Below are 17,423 nucleotides of genomic sequence, written 5' to 3' on the forward strand. Positions count from 1 at the left end.
AGACAGACTTGTTGTCACACACAGGAAGAGGAAAAGACCCCTCAGATTTCATCCCTGTAAGAGACTCCCATCCTCAGCGCGTCCTCCACTGAGCCCCAGATGCACCCAGGATAATCTAGCTGGGCGACGGCAGGAGTGACCAATGAGCAGCCCCCACCCTGCTTAGCTTTACCTTTGGGTCCTTCACACAGTACTTCATGACATCCCTCCAGTGTCTGTCCACTGTCTGGAACTGCCGTCCCTCCTCCGGCATCTGCTGCATGATGTCCTCAGAGCAGAAGATGGGCTCCAGGTAAAGCCACTGAGCCTGGACCTTCAGCCACTCATCAATGGTTTCTTGGATTCGAATCAAACGGTCCTCCCATGCCTTCAAACAATCAGTTTCTGATTATGGGAGGGATGTAAAAGACTGGGAACTTCTCTGAACCTCATGTGCCTCATCAGCAAAATGGGGATAATCACGTCCTCAGAATGTGTCCCCCAGGGATGCTAGGAAGCATCAGATGCTCCGCCGGCTTTCTGGCACTATATAAATGGCAGCTCCCATTCGGACCAGCTGGGAGGACCATCATCACCCTTCTCAGGCACATAAAAACATAGCCTGGTCAGGGTTTTGTTCAACCTAGAGAAAGAGCTTTTGCAGCTTCTAAAGCTTCCTGACCTTGATGGTTTGGCCGGATATCACTGTCCGTCGCTTAACATTTCTCAAAATGGGTTTGCCATGGGAGGGAATCAGCAGCTCTCCCAGGCCAGAAAGAGCCCCGGCTGCCAGCACTCCCATCTGGACTGAAACCTGTCGTATCCCAGCTGGGTGATGGTGGCGACTTCCTTTGCCCCTTTGGCTACATGTAAGCCATTGGGCAGGAAGGTGAGTCCCCACCACCAGGAGCTAGCGGGCGTCATCACAGAAAACAAGGGACAGGTGAGAGCAGGAACAAGAATTATTAGTAAGCTCACGCACCCGGAGAACCGCGAGGAGACTCGTCCGAGGTGAGTCAAGGCAAAGCAGAGACAAAGAGACATGTTTTCAATGCAATGGCTAATACCAATCCCCCCAAGAATCAAAGAGAAAAGACACATCCTCTCTTTCTGTTGCCAATTCCTAAATTACCAACGTGAAAAGCGATTTGCTATTAGATGGTTTTGCTTAAATGTCCGCAAGCCACAAGAAGGGACTTATTGGGGGATTTAAGAGGATTCTGGTACATTAAACAAAAAGAGGTCTATATGTTTTTTTTAAATACCCAAACTTAAAAAATAAACTGGGGGGGGGGACTGGAGGTGGTCCATGATATTTATTCTCCATTCCTTCCTCTAGAGCTGTTGTTATCATGACCACAGAAATGAAAAACAAGAAAAGGCACAGGCAGGCCAGAAGCCACGATCACGCTACCTTGATCTCTTTTTCAAAGGGCTTAATGAAGGGTGAGCCTCTCATCGTCTGAGTCTTGACAATCTGATCGTCCAGGAGGGCCTGAATCTCATCCACGGCAGAGAGGATGCTGACTCCAGTCTCCCGATATGGGCTGACGTGAAAAACGATGTCCTCCCAGGTGTCTATCATCGCGTGCATGGCTTTCTCTAAGGAATATTCCTAGGAAAAGAGGCAGATTTTGGTCCAGGTCTTTTCCTGGTCCTGCCAGTCACTGTTTCTATGATATTGAGAAAATAATTTAACCCTCTCTGGATGCCCGTTTCCCCATGTGCCAAATGAGGGAAGTCGCAACCCGATGAAAGGGTTCCTCGTTCCACAGATGAGGCCTCTGAGGAATCTATGCTCCTCTCCAGCATTTATATGTAATTATATCAGAGATAATATATTATACAATTCTATAATACATTAAGGTTTTCAGAGCCCTTTACAAATATAGCTCTGTGGATCTTTACAACAGCCTGAGAAGGCAGCTGCTATTATTAGCCCATTTTACAGAGGAAGCAGAGGGATGTTAAAGAACTTGGCCAGAGTCCCCCAGCCAGTTACGTCTTCCTGACTATCTGATGCACAGGGTTTGCCATGGGAGGGAATCAGCTGCTCTCCCAGGCTAGAAAGAGCCCTGGATGTCACAGCTCCCATCTGGACCCAAACCCTGTCACATCCTGGCCAACTCCCTTTGCCCCTTTGCCCCCAAAACAAAACGACAATGTGAGACATTTTTCAGTGCCAAAGAATTCATTTATCCTGCGGATAGGATAGGCCATTCTCTGGCCAGAATCCTACCAGTCAGTGGATTGAGAGTCAGGCCCAGAGATGGGAGGTCTTGGGTTCAAATCTGAGCTCAGACACTTCCCAGCTGGGTGACCCTGGGCAGGTCACTTGACCCCCATTGCCTAGCCCTGATCACTCTTCTGTCTTAGAATCAACATGCAGTATTGATTCTAAGATGGAAGGTGAAGGTTTAAAATGAAAAATAGTCAAGATGGCGCCACCCAGAGACACCATGGGGGCAGTGATGCCCACCCACACAGGACTGTCCTCTCAATTTCTTTCCTGCCTACCTTGCTCGCCCCAGCACTTATGACTTCAAATTGCTCCAGGAATGGGGCCAGGTTTAGCTTTAATACTTTTCTGAGCGTGGTCCCCGAGTCTGGAGTCAAATCAAATCCTGCAATTTCCGACATCTGCTTCCAATGACGACTTCGCAAGCCTGGATTGCACAGGATGGTGACGGTGGGGATGAATTCCTAATTATAAGGGAAGCATTCCCATGAGTATTATTGCACCACACAGTATTGCCTACTTCACTGAGATACGTCTTCTAACCAACCCTAAACGCATTCAGTTCGTCACCCTGTTCCCAACAGCTTCGCTGAATTTCTTTGCATTTTAAAAAATGTTTGCTGATTGACCCAAACCATCCTTTCTCAGAGCAGTTTCTCTCATTTGTCTGCGAAGTAGCACCACCTTCCCCTGTGACTACGTCCTGCTGCTATCTTATGCGCGTTCAGCTCAGGCCTGCCTTTACCCCTCCCGGTCTGGAACCCCGTTCCATCACGGCAGTGCTTCCCTTCACTCTCGCCCTCTTCCCATCCCCTCGTCCACATGAAAAGCTGGTCCTCTCTTCCCTCTCCCGGAATATGCTCCGTCCCTGGCCACCCTCTCCAGGCCTGGCCCCCACCCCAAAACCCACCCTCTTCCAAATGCCTACGACTTCCCCCAGTCTGCCCAGAGAGGGCACTTCAATGTTGAATGTTTCTGCCCAGAACATCACTGGGCAGCCAGATGGCTCCGTGGATGGAGAGCCAGACCAGAGATGGGAGGTCCTGGGTTCAAACCTGGCCTGAGAAGTTTCCTGGCTGTGGGACCCTGGGCAAGCCACCGAACCCCCATTGCTTAGTCCATATACTCGACGCTTGTCTTCTCTCGTTACCCTCCTCCCCTCCACCGAGGCTGCCGCCACACCCTGCCTCTGCTTCCCCTCTCCCCGTCTGCCCTCTGCACCCACTGGAAGAGCCCAGTGGACTGGTGGGTCCTCACAAACGTGTGCCACGAGCACTCGCACCTCGAAGGACCCGGCCAAACCCGCCAGGGGTTGGGTAGATCTCAAGGAAGGACTTCCAGAAAGATGAACCACATCCGTGTGGCATTAGAGGCAGGGACGGACAACTGGTGATGGGGAGAAAACTCACAGAGGCTCTGAAGGGCAGAGAAACAATGGCGGCCAAATGCTAAGGGCTGGGGCGCTCGCTCTACTAGGGGCCCTGGCTCGAAGGTCCTAAGAGTCTACGTTCTAAGGCGGGCAGGGAAAGAAAAGGAGAGAGAGGAGAACATTAAGGGATGGAGTAAAAAGGCACATGATGTGTGCTGGAGGGAAGGGCTCATGCCACAAAGTTGGGGTGAAAAAAAAAACAGAACCAAAATATTGGGGCCTTGAATGCCACACAGAAGAATTGATCCTAGACTTGCGAAACACAGGGAACAGGTTTGCCTGTGCCAAGCGTACATCCTCTCTTCACCTTGGTCTCTTAGAATAGTTTCCTTCCAAGCTCAGCCTCCCATCTCCTCCCCGAGGCTTTTCCCAGTGTTCCTGCACTCCAAATCAGCTCCCATTTATTGGTTATGTTTTGCCCTTATTTATAGAGGTTTGGGGTCTTCCCCCCTCTCTGAGGGCAGGCCTGGATTTTATCTAGGGGCTGACTGATGAGCTCTCACAGTCCTGAGGCACTGGGTCTCCTACCTTAAAGGATTTGATCTGCTCCATGACTGCGGAACACATAGCCACTGTTGGGTTTTCTTTAATGTCTTCTTCAATTTTTTCTTCTGTTATTGATCGCCTTCCTGCTGCCTTTCTCTTTTCCATGGCTTCTTTCTTTTGTTTCAGCTGGAAGAACCTCAGGCTCTTGTAAACTTCTCTAAAAAATTCATCCACATCAGATTCCATGCTTTCTCCATTTAGGTCCAGAAAGCCTCCATCCATCCACCTGGAGGGAAAATTAACAACAATTAAGAGTTTTAGGGGCAGCTAGGTGGCTCAGTGGATTGAATGTCAGGCCTAGAGATGAAAGGTTCTGGCCTCAGACATTTTCTAGCTGAGTGACCCTGGACAAGTCACTTAACTCCCACTCCCTAGCCCTTACCCCTTTTTTGCCTTGGAACCAATACACAATATTGATTCTAAGAAGAAAGGTAAGGGCTTTTTTTTTTTTAAGTTTTACAGCTAGAAAAGGTCTTAAATATCCTCTCATTAAACCCTCTCATATCTGAGGGTGAGGAAGCTGAGAGATTAGGAGACTGTTGGAAGTCACCCAGCCAGCTGGAGGAGAGGCAGAGAGGACGTTCTACAGCATTGAGCTTCACTCAGTGAACATGGGATCCAGACTCCCAGATGAGATGGGAATCAATTCCAGATTACACTTCCCATTTGTGATTTCACCCTCACAGTTCTTAGAAAGAAAGTCAAGAAAAACACAGAATTTATGGATCTTGTAAACCCCATCTATGGACCCTAGGACAGTCAAGGGTCCTCTTATCAAAGCTCCAATTACCGTTTCTCTGTTCGCTGCCACTTCAAAATGAAAGAAAAGAACTTCTGGTAGGGCTCAACGCTGACTTTCAGCTTGTCCAGTTCTGGGTACTTGGTCTGTTCCCATTTGAAGAGTGCTTCTTCTTTGTTGATAAAATTCACTGTATCTTCGGCTTCCTGAATACGTTTCTGGAGCACTCTCACATCCGTCACATACTGAAAGCAAGCAGGGGTTTAGATCTCTTGAGAAATAAACACTTAAGTGAGATTAGAGAAACAGCATTCTGACAGGCCAGAATACTGATCAGTTCTGTTTAATAAGAAGAAATAACTGGGGTCCACAAGGCATCTACTACGTGACAGGCACTCCATAGTCTTTACACTCAGGTTAAAAAGAAAAATCAGTCTCTCAAGTGCCAAAGGGGAGGCACAACTTGAAGGCAGTCTGTCTGAGAAAGAGTTGGGGGCTTACATGGCCTTCCAACTCAATACAAACCAAGATGGTGGTCCCTAAGGTGGCCATGAAAACCAAAGCAAGTTTGGCCCCCATTGAGGAAAGCATAGTGTTCAGAACTCTAGAAGAGATAAGTGGGTCTAGGTGCCACATTCTTGGGAAGGAGATTGATGGGTAATGTGAAGATTGGATTTAGCTCTCCCCTGATTGTAACAATGAAGGTCTTTCTTATTGGGAATATTGAATTGTCATCCCCAGATCTATTTTTAGATTTTAATCCCCAAAAGTGTTAACTCAGTATTTAAAGTAGATCTACCCATTTTAACTACAAAAAGGTGCAAACTAATGACAAAAAGGTGTGAACTACTACTAAAGGTGTGAAGATTGAGGGTATTTCATCACAAATGATGTGGTCAGCCAAAAATATTAATTTTATATGTTGGACTGAATATATAATTTTGTGGTCACCAGGGATTTAATTTCTAAATCCCAAAATGAATTACTAAAGTAAATATAATTTATGGTAGTTTATTTACAATAGAAGGAAGAGAGAGAGAGAGAGAGAGAGAGAGAGAGAGAGAGAGAGAGAGAGAGAGAGAGAGAGAGAGAGAGAGAGAGAGAGAGAGAGAGAGAGAGAGAGAGAGAGAGAGAGAGAGAGAGAGAGAGAGAGAGAGCTCTGCTTCCTCAGGGAAAAGAATCTCAAGGTGATGTGCCTTTCTCAGAGGTTCACACCTCCAGAAAGGCAGGGAAGCTAAGTCAGCCTTTCACTCACCACAATGACTGTCTAAAAAGAAAGCAGTCTGAGGTCTCCTGCAAGAGATCCTCCATGGTCGAGTTCCATAGCCAAGTCTGAATGTCTGTCTTCTAGTCTCTCCTCAAGTGTCTATCTTCCCTCCAGCTCTGAGTGACTGATCCTTCACTCCAAACCCAGGTGACTCCTCTTCAACCCAACTCTGAGTGACTGAAGATCTATATCTTCTAGTCTTTGTTTCCTCTATTTAAAGACCATTTTCTCTTGTGTCACCTTCCCTAAATTTTTATATCTACTAATCACAGCAGACACTCCTCTCCAGGATTGCCCACTCAATGTATGAAATGGGTGTTCATATCTTTTTTGGTTAGATTATATCTTTTTTGGTTATATCACACACCTTTTGTAGTTACTTTGCACCTTTAGTAGTTATTTCACACCTTTTTGTAGTTAGTTCACATCTTTTTGTAGTTAAAATGGGTAGATCTACTTTAAATACTGAGTTAACACTTTTGGAGGATTAAAATCTAAAAGTAGATCTGGGGATGACAAATTCAATATTCCCAATTAAGGAAGGACTAAGTACCTTCATTGTTACAATTAGGGGATTACAATTTAATCTTCACAATCAAGGAAGAGCTAAGTATCTTCATTATTACAATCAGGGGAGAGCTAAATCCAATCTTCACAGTAAGAAAGTGCCCCAGGTGTAAAGGGTGGCCTGTATGGTTCCAAAGGACAGTTCAGTCACTGAAGGAGTTTGAGAAAGGGCTTATATTTGTTCTCTTCATCCCTAGAGGACAGAACTAGGAAGGATAGGTAGAAATTGTATAAAAGGTAATGAAGGCTTCCAAACAGGAAAAGCTGATGGGTCAGCCTTCACTGCGGGGTCTTCCAGGAGAAGAAAGAGGACCAGATATGGATTGGACTGGGCAGTGTCCAAGGTCCCTGCCAGCTCAGAGATTCTGCAGGCTCCCGAGGGCCAGGCCTGAAACATTGATGTCTTTGTACTTCCAGAAACACTCAGCCCAAGCATTTAACAAATTCTTGCTGAACTAAATCAACTAGACAACTTTTCTTAAGAAAGAGAGTATCTGGCCTCAGACATTTTCTGCAAAAGTCACTTAACCCTCATCACTTAGCTCTTACTGCTCATCTGCCTTGGAACCAATAGTACTCATTCTAAGACAGACAGTAAGAGGGTTTTTTGTTGTGTTGTTATTTTTTAAAGAAAGAGTATTAAACTGGGAAGAGAGGTTGGATGGAAACCAGAGGAAATGAGAAGACTTACATCATTCTATACTTACATCATTCTATACACATATTTTAAATAGCTAACAGGTATCCCTTTCTACATAGTGGTTAAAATTAATTAAATCAGAGTGAACAAAAACATAGGGATATAGTTTACTCATGGCATCAATAAGGTCTTAGATTTATGTTTTTTAAATGCTTAGCTTCCATCTTAGAATCAATACTGGGTATTGGTTCTAAGACAGAAGAGTGGTAAATGCTAGGCAATGGGGGTTAAGTGACTTGCCCAAGGTCACACAGCTAGGAAGTACCTGAGGTCAGATTTGAACCCAGGACCTCCTGTCTCTTGAACTGACTCTCAATCCACTGAGCCACCCAGCTGCTCCCAGTTCTTAGATTTTTAAAACAATTAGCTTGTCAGCTATGGGCAGGGATAGGAAAAAAGGAAGGGAGACAATTTGGATCATATAACTTCAGAACAAATAGATAGAAATTTGTTATTATGTGTAATTGGTAAAAAAAATTTTTTTCATTAAATTTTTTTAAAAATACACATTTTTCTTCCAATAAGTTTTGGAAATGAGATGTGGAGCAAGACTTCTGATTTCAGTAAAAAAAACTCCCAGGGAGGAAACTCCATCTCCCAGGACAGATAGAGCCCTGCCCCATAACTTGGAAAGCTCCCTGGATCACTGAGATGTTAAGTAACTTGCCCAGGATCACATGGCTAGTATATACAAAAGGGCGTGATCTGAACCCAGGACCTTATGACTCAGAGGCTGTTCTGTGGCCTGAAACACAGCATGTGGGTCTCTGACCTGCTGCATTCGTTCCAGTTCCGCATACTCTGTAAACTCTTCCATGCGCCGAGTGGCCTTTTCAACTTCCAAAATGAGTTTCTCTCTCTTGGCAACCAACTCAGTCTCACCTTTCCGCTTTGCATTCTCAATGAGCTGTGGAAAAGAGAAATGGGCTGTGTTAACGACCATATTCCACCTGGAAAATCTAACTGGAGTGTGATCATGAAAACAGAGAGATGCAATGACCATCTACCATTACGGGCAGCAGCAACCCAAGTTGAAAAATGCAGCTGGGTCCACTGGTTTTGCCCAACTGTTTAATTAATCAATAATCAATCAATAAACATCAATTAAGCTAACATATATGCACCAGGTACTGTGCTAAGCAGGGGGGGCTACAAAAGACAGTCTCTACTCTCAAGGATTTCCCAGCCTAATGGGGGAGATAATAGTTTAAAAAAAAAAGGTAAGACATATTGGGAAATAAATGGAGTAAAAGCAAAAGGCTTCAATATTTTTTTCAACATTGTACAGATAGGTGTAGATGAAAGGCTACTCACTATATTTTGAGTCAAATTCTCCCAAACTGGGAGGTGGGGGTGTTTAGTTAATTAAATCATTGGCTTTTTATGAGATTTGAATTCACAACCCAAAGTTGAATCAAACATAATTGCCACACCAAAATTTTTAGAAAACCTAGCATCTACTCAGTCCAGTAAGAATACTTAGGATGTGTAGCCAGTTTTCAGTTTCAGGCAAATAAATGATACATTCTGTGGATTCTTCTTTTTTTTTTAAACCTTTACCTTCCATCTTAAAATAAATACTATGTATTGGTTCCAAGGCAGAAGAGTGGTCAGGGCTGGTCACTGGGAAGTATCTGGAGTCACATTTGAACCTGAGGTGTTCCATCTCTCGTCCTGGCTCTCTATCCACTGAGTCACCTAGGTACCTCTCTGTGCATTATTCATAGCATACTCTAATATCCTAGGTTGATTTCTATAGATCAAAACATTTCTATCCTGCCTCTTGCCATTCTCTCCTCAACACTCCCTCAGATACCGAACATCTAAGGCACATAAGATTAATAGTCTTAATAGATTCCAAGTTATTAATTTTTTAAGTTATCAATGGACCTAATAGTTTATACAGTAAACTTCAGTAGCATCACTAATTTATTTATTGCATATGCTCCTGCCTACATTTGGTCTATAAAATAAAGAACGTTTATCTGAAAAAATACAAAGTATTTTTTTATACAAAAGTAAACTATGAACCTGGTGGAGGACATAAACAACTCGCCTGATCTCTACCAAGTTATCCTCCAAAAAACTATGACATAATACCTCGAAATGAATTTTGGAGCTGCATAACCCACAAAAGGATGGGGTTAAATAATTTTTCAGTCCAAAATAATTTAGAAGATCAACATGAAAGATCTATTGCACTGGGATGGAAGTGAAGGGCAAAGTAGAATGCCAAGGCAGGCCCCACTGGGGCAATTGGATCAGCATTGGATCAGCATCCAAAGCTTCCAGAGCTCTCCATCACAGACAGTAAAGGAGGGGGGAGGGTTGTACAACTGCTTAGAAGGAGATTCCAGGGGTCCTTTGCTGTATCTGAATGAAACATTCTTGTCACATATCCCATAAGCAAATCTAGGTCACAGTCCCCAGTCAGGCTGAAGGCTCAGGGTGAGGAAGAATACTGACACATATCAGTGCTTGCAGCCCCAGGGGAGCAGTTCCTGGTCATAGTTCCAAGGCATAAAAGAGTGCTTGTGGTTACAGGCAAGGAGAGTATTTAACACAGCTCTCCTTACATCATACCACCTTGGAGAAAGTAAAAGCAGATAGATCCCCAGATCCAGCTCTAAAGGCAGCTCTAAAAAAGTTAAAAGAAAAGAAAAAGGCTAGGAAATTAGCAAACAACACAGAAAGTTATTCTGGTGACAGGGAAAGCAAAAACACAAACTCAGAAGACAATAAAGTTGATATACTATATCCAAAGCCTCCAAGAAAAACATAAATTGCTCTGACATCCAATAGAATTAATGATGGAGTTAAAAAGGGATTTTAAAAATCCAATAAGAGAGAGAAAAGAAAAATTAGGAAAAAAAGTGAGTGATACAGGAAAATCATGAAGAAAATAGTCAAGAGCTTGGGAAAGGAGGCACAAAAAATACTAAAGGAATTAATACCTTAAAAAACAGAGCAGGCTAACTGGTAAAAAGAGGTATAAAATTCACTGAGAGATCACAATGTAATGAAAATAATAATTAGTAAGGGTACATGGAGAGGTAAATCAAAAATTAATTGAAAATTAAACAATACAATTCTCCAAAACCGGTTAAAGAACAAATTATAGAAACAACTAATAACATCATTGAAGAAAATGACAATGATGAGACATCCTTTCAAAACCTATGGGATGCAGCCAAAGCAGTACTCAGGGGGAAATGTATATCCTTGAGTTCATAAATTAACAAATTAAGAAGGGCAGAGGTCAATGAATTGGGCATGCAAATTAAAAATCTAGAAAGTGAACAAATTAAAAATCCTCAGATGAAGACTAAATAAGAGAAGCAAAGGAGAAATTAATAAAATTGCAAGTCAAAGAACTATTGATTTGATAAATAAGACTAGAAGCCGGTACTTTGAAAAAGCAAATAAAATAGACAAAGTACTGGTCAGTCTAATTAAAAAAAGGAAAGAAGAAAATCAAATTGACAGAATCCAAGATGAAAAGGGAGACCTCATCTCTAATGAAGAGGAAATTAAGGCAATCATTAAAAACTATTATGCCCAATTATATGGCAACAAATATAGCAATCTAGGTGATATGGATGAATACTTACAAAAATATAAACTGCCTAGACTAACAGAGGAAGAAATAGATTACCTAAACAACGCCATATCAGAAAAAGAAATTGAACAAGTCATCAAAGAACTTCCTAAGAAAAAATCCCCAGGTCCAGATGGATTCACAAATGAATTCTATCAAACCTTCAAAGAACAACTAATCCCAATATTATACAAACTATTTGACAGAATAAGCAAAGAAGGAGTTCTACCAAATTCATTTTACAACACAAACATGGTACTGATTCCAAAGCCAGGCAAGTCAAAAACAGAGAAAGAAAACTATAGACCAATCTCCTTAATGAATATAGATGCAAAAATCTTAAATAGGATACTAGCAAAAAGACTCCAGCAATTCATCACAAGAGTTATTCACTATGACCAGGTAGGATTCATACTAGGAATGCAAGGATGGTTCGATATTAGAAAAACCATCTACATAGTTGGCCATATTAATAAGCAAACCGACAAAAATCACATGATTATCTCAATAGATGCAGAGAAAGCCTTTGATAAAATACAACATCCATTCCTACTAAAAACACTAGAAAGTATAGGAATAGAAGGGCCTTTCCTAAAAATAATAAATAATATTATTTATTTATTTTATATATTTACATATTTTATATATTTATATAATTATAATAGATATAAAACTATCAGCCAACATAATCTGCAATGAGGATAAACTAGAAGCCTTCCCAATAAGATCAAGTGTGAAACAAGGATGCCTGTTATCGCCTCTATTATTTAACATTGTACTAGTAACACTAGCAGTAGTAATTGGAGAAGAAAAAGAAATTGTAGGTATTAAAATTGGCAATGAAGAGACTAAGCTATCACTCTTTGCAGATGATATGATGGTTTACTTAAAGAATCCTAGAGAATCAACCAAAAAGCTAGTTGAAACAATCAACAATTTTAGCAAAGTTGCAGGATACAAAATAAACTCGCATAAGTCATCAGCATTTCTATATATCTCCAATCCATCTCAGCAGCAAGAATTAGAAAGAGAAATTCCATTTAAAATCACCCTAGAGGGGGCAGCTGGGTAGCTCAGTGGATTGAGAGCCAGGCCTAGAGACAGGAGGTCCTAGGTTCAAATCTGGCCTCAGATACTTCCCAGCTATGTGACCCTGGGCAAGTCACTTAACCCCCATTGCCTAGCCCTTACCACTCTTCTGCCTTGGAGCCAATACACAGTATTGACTCCAAGATGGAAGGTAAGGGTCTAAAAAAATAATAAAATAAAGTAAAATCACCCTAGACAATATAAAATACTTACAAATCTATCTGCCAAGACAAACCCAGAAACTATATGAACACAACTACAAAACACTCTCCACACAATTAAAAATAGATCTAAACAATTGGAAAAACATTGATTGCTCATGGGTGGGACAAGCTAACATAATAAAAATGATAATCCTACCCAAATTAACTTACTTATTTAGTGCCATACCCATTGAACTACCAAAATTTTTTTTTACTGAATTAGAAAAAACCATAACAAAGTTCATTTGGAAGAAAAAAAGATCAAAGATATCCAGGGAAATCATGAAAAAAAAAATGCAAAGAAAGGAAGACTTGCAGTCCCAGATCTCAAACTATACTACAAAGCAGTGGTTATCAAAACAATTTGGTACTGGCTAAGAGACAGAAAGGAGGATCAGTGGAATAGACTTGGGGTAAATTACCTCAGCAAGACAGTCTATGATAAGCCCAAAGATCCCAGTTTTGGGGACCAAAACCCACTATTTGATAAAAACTGCTGGGAAAATTGGAGGACAGGATAGGAGAGATTAGGTTTAGATCAACATCTCACACCCTAGACCAAAATAAACTCAGAATGGGTGAATAACCTGAATATAAAGAAGGAAACTATAAGCAAATTAGGTGAACACAGAATAGTATACTTGTCAGAGCTCTGGGAAAGCAAATACTTTAAAACCAAACAAGAGCTAGAAAAAATCACAAAATGTAAAATCAATAATTTTGATTACATCAAATTAAAAAAGGTTTTGTACAAACAAAACTAATGCATCCAAAATTAGAAGGGAAGCAACAAATTGGGAAACAATCTTCATTACAAGAACCTCTGACAAAGGTCTAATTACTCAAATTTATAAAGAGGTAAACCAGTTGTAGAAAAAAATCAAGGCATTCTCCCAATTGAAAAATGGACAAGGGACGTAAATAGGCAATTTTCAGTTAAAGAAATCAAAACTATTAATAAGCACATGAAAAAGTGCTCTACATCTCTTATAATCAGAGAGATGCAAATCAGAACAATACTGAGGTATCGCCTCACACCTAGCAGATTGGCTAACATGACAGCAAAGGAAAGTAATGAATGATGGAGGGGATGTGGCAAAGTGGGGACATTAATGCATTGCTGGTGGAGTTGCGAATTGATCCAACCATCCTGGAGGACAATTTGGAACTATGCCCAAAGGGCAATAAAAGACTGTCTGCCCTTTGATCCAGGCATAGCACTGCTGGGTTTGTACCCCAAAGAGATAAGGAAAAAGATGTGTACAAAAATATTCATAGCAGCACTCTTTGTGGTGGCAAAGAATTAGAAAATGAGAGGATGCCCTTCGATTGGGGAATGGCTGAACAAATTGTGGTATCTGTTGGTGATGGAATATTATTGTGCTCAAAGGAATAATAAAGTGGAGGAATTCCATGGGAACTGGAACAACCTCCAGGAATTGATACAGAGTGAGAGAAGCAGAACCAGGAAAACATTGTACACAGAGACTGAAACACTGTGGTACAATCGAATATAATGGACTTCTCCATTAGTAGCAATGCAATGACCCGAACAACCTGGAGGAATCTATGAGAAAAACCACCATCCACAGCCAGAGGAAACACTGTGGGAATGAAAACACCAAAGAAAAACAACTGCTTGAATACATGGATCGAAGAGATATGGTTGGGGATGTAGACTCTAAATGAACATCCTAATGCAAACACCAACAACATGGAAATAGGTTCTGATCAAGGACACAAGTAATATCCAATGAAATTGCGCATTGGCTGTGGGAAGGGTGGATGGAGGGGAGGGGGGGAAACAATGTGATTATTGTAACCAAGGAATAATATCCTAAATTGACTAAATAATTTAATTCAAATGGAGGGAAAAATCCACTGAGGAGAAGAACTCCTTAAAAAGCAGAATTACCTATATGGGGAAAGAGTAATAAAAATTCATTGAAAGAAAGAACTCTTTACAAATTAGAATCAGACAAATGGAAAAGGAGATACAAAAGCTCACTCAAGAAAATTAATGTATTAAAAATTTGACAAAAAACAATTGATCTAGAAAATAAATCAAGGAGACATGATGTAAGAATAAATGGACTACCTAAAATTATAATTTTAAAAAAGATGTCCTACTGTATCTTTCAAGAAATTATGAAAGAAACCCGCCTTAACATTTTAGAACAGATTGTTATATTCTAGGTAACATAGAAATTGAAAGAGTCCACCAATCATCCCCTGAAAGGGATCCCAAAAGGATAATTTCTAAGAATATAATAGCCAAATTCCCAAATCAAGGATAAAATATCACAAGCAGCCAAAAAGAAACAATTCCATAATCATAGAATCACAGTCAAAATAAGAGAGCATTTATCAGCTTCTACATTAATGGATCAGAGGGCCTTGAATATGATATTCCAGAGAGCAAAGGAGCTAAGATGTGAATCAAGAATCACCAAGCAAAACTGAGTATAATCTTTTTATTGGGGGGGGGGGGGCAGGAAGGGAATGGGCATTTAATGAAATCAAGGACTCTCAAACATTCCTTATGAAAAGACCAGGGCTGAATGGAAAATCTGACTCTCAACTACAAGATTCAAGAGATACATAAAAAGAGAAATAAGAAAGAGAAATCAAGGGATATTCAATAAGGTTAAACTGTTTAAATCCCTACATAGCAAGATGAGTCTTATAACTCTAAGGAATTTTATCATTATTAGGGCAGTTAGAAGTAGTATAGAAAGGCAGAGGGCAAGGGTGTGAAATGAATATGATAGGATGATATAAAAATAAAATTAAATCAAGACATGAGAAAGAGGAATGTATTATGAGGAACGAGGAAGAAGAAACAGAATTATCTCACATAAAACAGCTTTTATAGTGGAGAGGACAATGAGTTGGAAGAGGAGCATGTGAACCTTACTCTTATCAGAATTGGTTCAAAGAGGGAAGAACATACCCAATCAATTGGGTATAGAAATCTATCTTACCCTATGCAGAAGTAGGAGGGGAAGGAAACAAGAAAAGGAGGTGGAGCTGATAGAAAATAAGACAAATTGGGGGATATGGTAGTCAGAAATTAAAACATTTTTGAGGATATGCAGAATGAAAGGAGAGCTAAAAGGATAAAATTGGGGGTGGGGGGAGTTAGGAAATAGAATGGAGAGTAATACATATTAATGGTGGAGAAAAAAAATTTACAGTCCTAATAAAGGCCTCATTTGAGTCAAATGTATAAAAAGACAAGTCATTCTCCAGGCAATAATTGGTCAAAGGATATGGACAGGCAGTTCTCAAAGTAATTAAACCTCTCTATAGTGTGGGGAAATGCTCTAAATCTCTGTTTTAAAAAATCCTTACCTTCTGTATTAGAATCAGTACAGTGTATTGGTTCTAAAGTAGAAGAGTGGTAAGGGCTAGGCAATGGGGGTTAAGTGACTTACCCAGGGTCACATAGGACCTCCCATCTCTGGGCCTGGCTCTCAATCCACTGAACCACCTAGATGCCCCCTAAATCACTATTAATTAAAGAAATGCAAACTAAAACCACTCTGAGGTGCCATCCAACACTTACCAGATTGGCTATTATAATGGAAAAGGAAAATAACAAAACTTGGAGGAGACGTGGGAAAATTGAGACAATTTTGAAAAAAAATGTTGGGGTAGTTGTGAACTGAGGCAACCATTCTGGAGAGCAATTTGGATCTATGCCCAAAGGGCATAAAACCATACATATCCTTTGATACGGTGATATAATTTCTAGGTTTCTATCCCAAAGAGATAAAAAAACAAAAAGGGTGTAATGATTAAAATTTAGGGGAGACTGAGGCAGGTAGAGATTAGTTTCTCTCTACAAGGAGTATTATATTTTTAGAGGTTTATTGAAGATTGAGGATTAAAGAAAAATACAGAATAAGAAACATGTGCCTAGGCCAGAGAGGCCTAGACAAGACCTCACCTACATTATGGAAAGAGCCACGTCTGCTCCAAAACGGAAGTCCAAAAGACCGACAAAAGCCTTTGCAATCAGGTTAAATCCCTTCTCAATCTCGGCCCACCTGAGAATTCCGTGAGATTACAAAGCATTTTGGGGAAGTGGAGCAAGGGCTTGTGGGATTGAAGTCCAGAGTTTGAGTCTATTTTTCACAAGGGAGAGGGCCTATATACACAAAAAATATGTAAAGCATCTCTTTTTGTGGAGGCAAAGAATTGGAAAGTGAAATATTCATCAATTAGGGAATGGTTAGGTAAGTTATAGTATTTGATTGTGAGGGAATATTATTGTGCCATAAGAAATGGCGAGCAAGAGGTGCTCAGAAAAACCTGCCCCCCTGCATCAAAGGGCATTCCCAGGAGAAGCCAAGCTGTCTATAGTTCTCAAAAAGCTGGTTACCTCTACCCCATCTCTGCCTTTTCTGGAGACAGCAGTACTCTCTCCTTATTCTGTGGATGTGGTTCATACACATTTATCCAATGAGATTCACCATTGAGATCACAGTCCAGCAGAGAAAAAACTCCACTCTTTTTCCTATCCTGGTGCATTTCAACATAATTCCAGCATCCCACTCTAGCAGAACTGTGTACAATTCTATATTCATAACCACAGAAGCAAAGGGAGAAAACCAAATATATATTCAAGGGATCACAGCACTGGTTGGCAGGAAAATTCCTCCTGGACCCAGGAGCCCAGTTTTTGGTCTACAGGAAGTTGTCTAAAAATATTGAAAGGAAATAGAGTTTTGGGATCTATATTCAAACCCCCTCATTGTCTGTAAGCAAATCTCAGAGAAGACAGGTCTACAGATCTACAAATTATCTACAAATGCCCCTTGGCATGAGGACGACCCTACTCAACACTGAGAACCTCTAAGTTAGGAAACCTGGCGGGTCTTCCCTCTGGACACAGCTAATTGCACAATCTTGGGCATGTTACTTTTCTTTTGAGTGCTCTTGGAAAGTCTCTAAGATTCTAAGTCACTGTGTCTCTCTGACTCCAGATCTAGGATTCTCTCCACTGCTCTGTGATCTTGGCTTCCATGCATAACCTCAGCACTTTGTTTGACTCCTCTGGTT

General features: G+C 41.0%; 1 protein-coding gene across 3 annotated transcripts in view; it reads right to left on the reverse strand.

Moving 5' to 3' along the window:
- The window catches only part of DNAH12 (dynein axonemal heavy chain 12), a 182,034-nt gene that overhangs the window by 117,364 nt on the left and 47,247 nt on the right, over positions 1 to 17,423 (reverse strand). For all 3 annotated transcript variants that reach the window (XR_008913335.1, XM_056804277.1, XM_056804276.1), the window contains exons 15-20: positions 8,239 to 8,373; positions 4,984 to 5,177; positions 4,176 to 4,419; positions 2,497 to 2,682; positions 1,394 to 1,594; positions 173 to 367 (exon numbers count right to left, since the gene is read on the reverse strand). Coding sequence is in view for 2 of the 3 variants with exons in the window: in XM_056804277.1 (XP_056660255.1) it covers positions 173 to 367; positions 1,394 to 1,594; positions 2,497 to 2,682; positions 4,176 to 4,419; positions 4,984 to 5,177; positions 8,239 to 8,373 (1,155 nt within the window). In the remaining variant the exon portion in view is untranslated. The remainder of the gene's footprint in view (positions 1 to 172; positions 368 to 1,393; positions 1,595 to 2,496; positions 2,683 to 4,175; positions 4,420 to 4,983; positions 5,178 to 8,238; positions 8,374 to 17,423) is intronic.

This window comes from Monodelphis domestica, chromosome 7 (genome assembly GCF_027887165.1).
Source record: "Monodelphis domestica isolate mMonDom1 chromosome 7, mMonDom1.pri, whole genome shotgun sequence".
NCBI classification, from domain to species: domain Eukaryota; kingdom Metazoa; phylum Chordata; class Mammalia; order Didelphimorphia; family Didelphidae; genus Monodelphis; species Monodelphis domestica.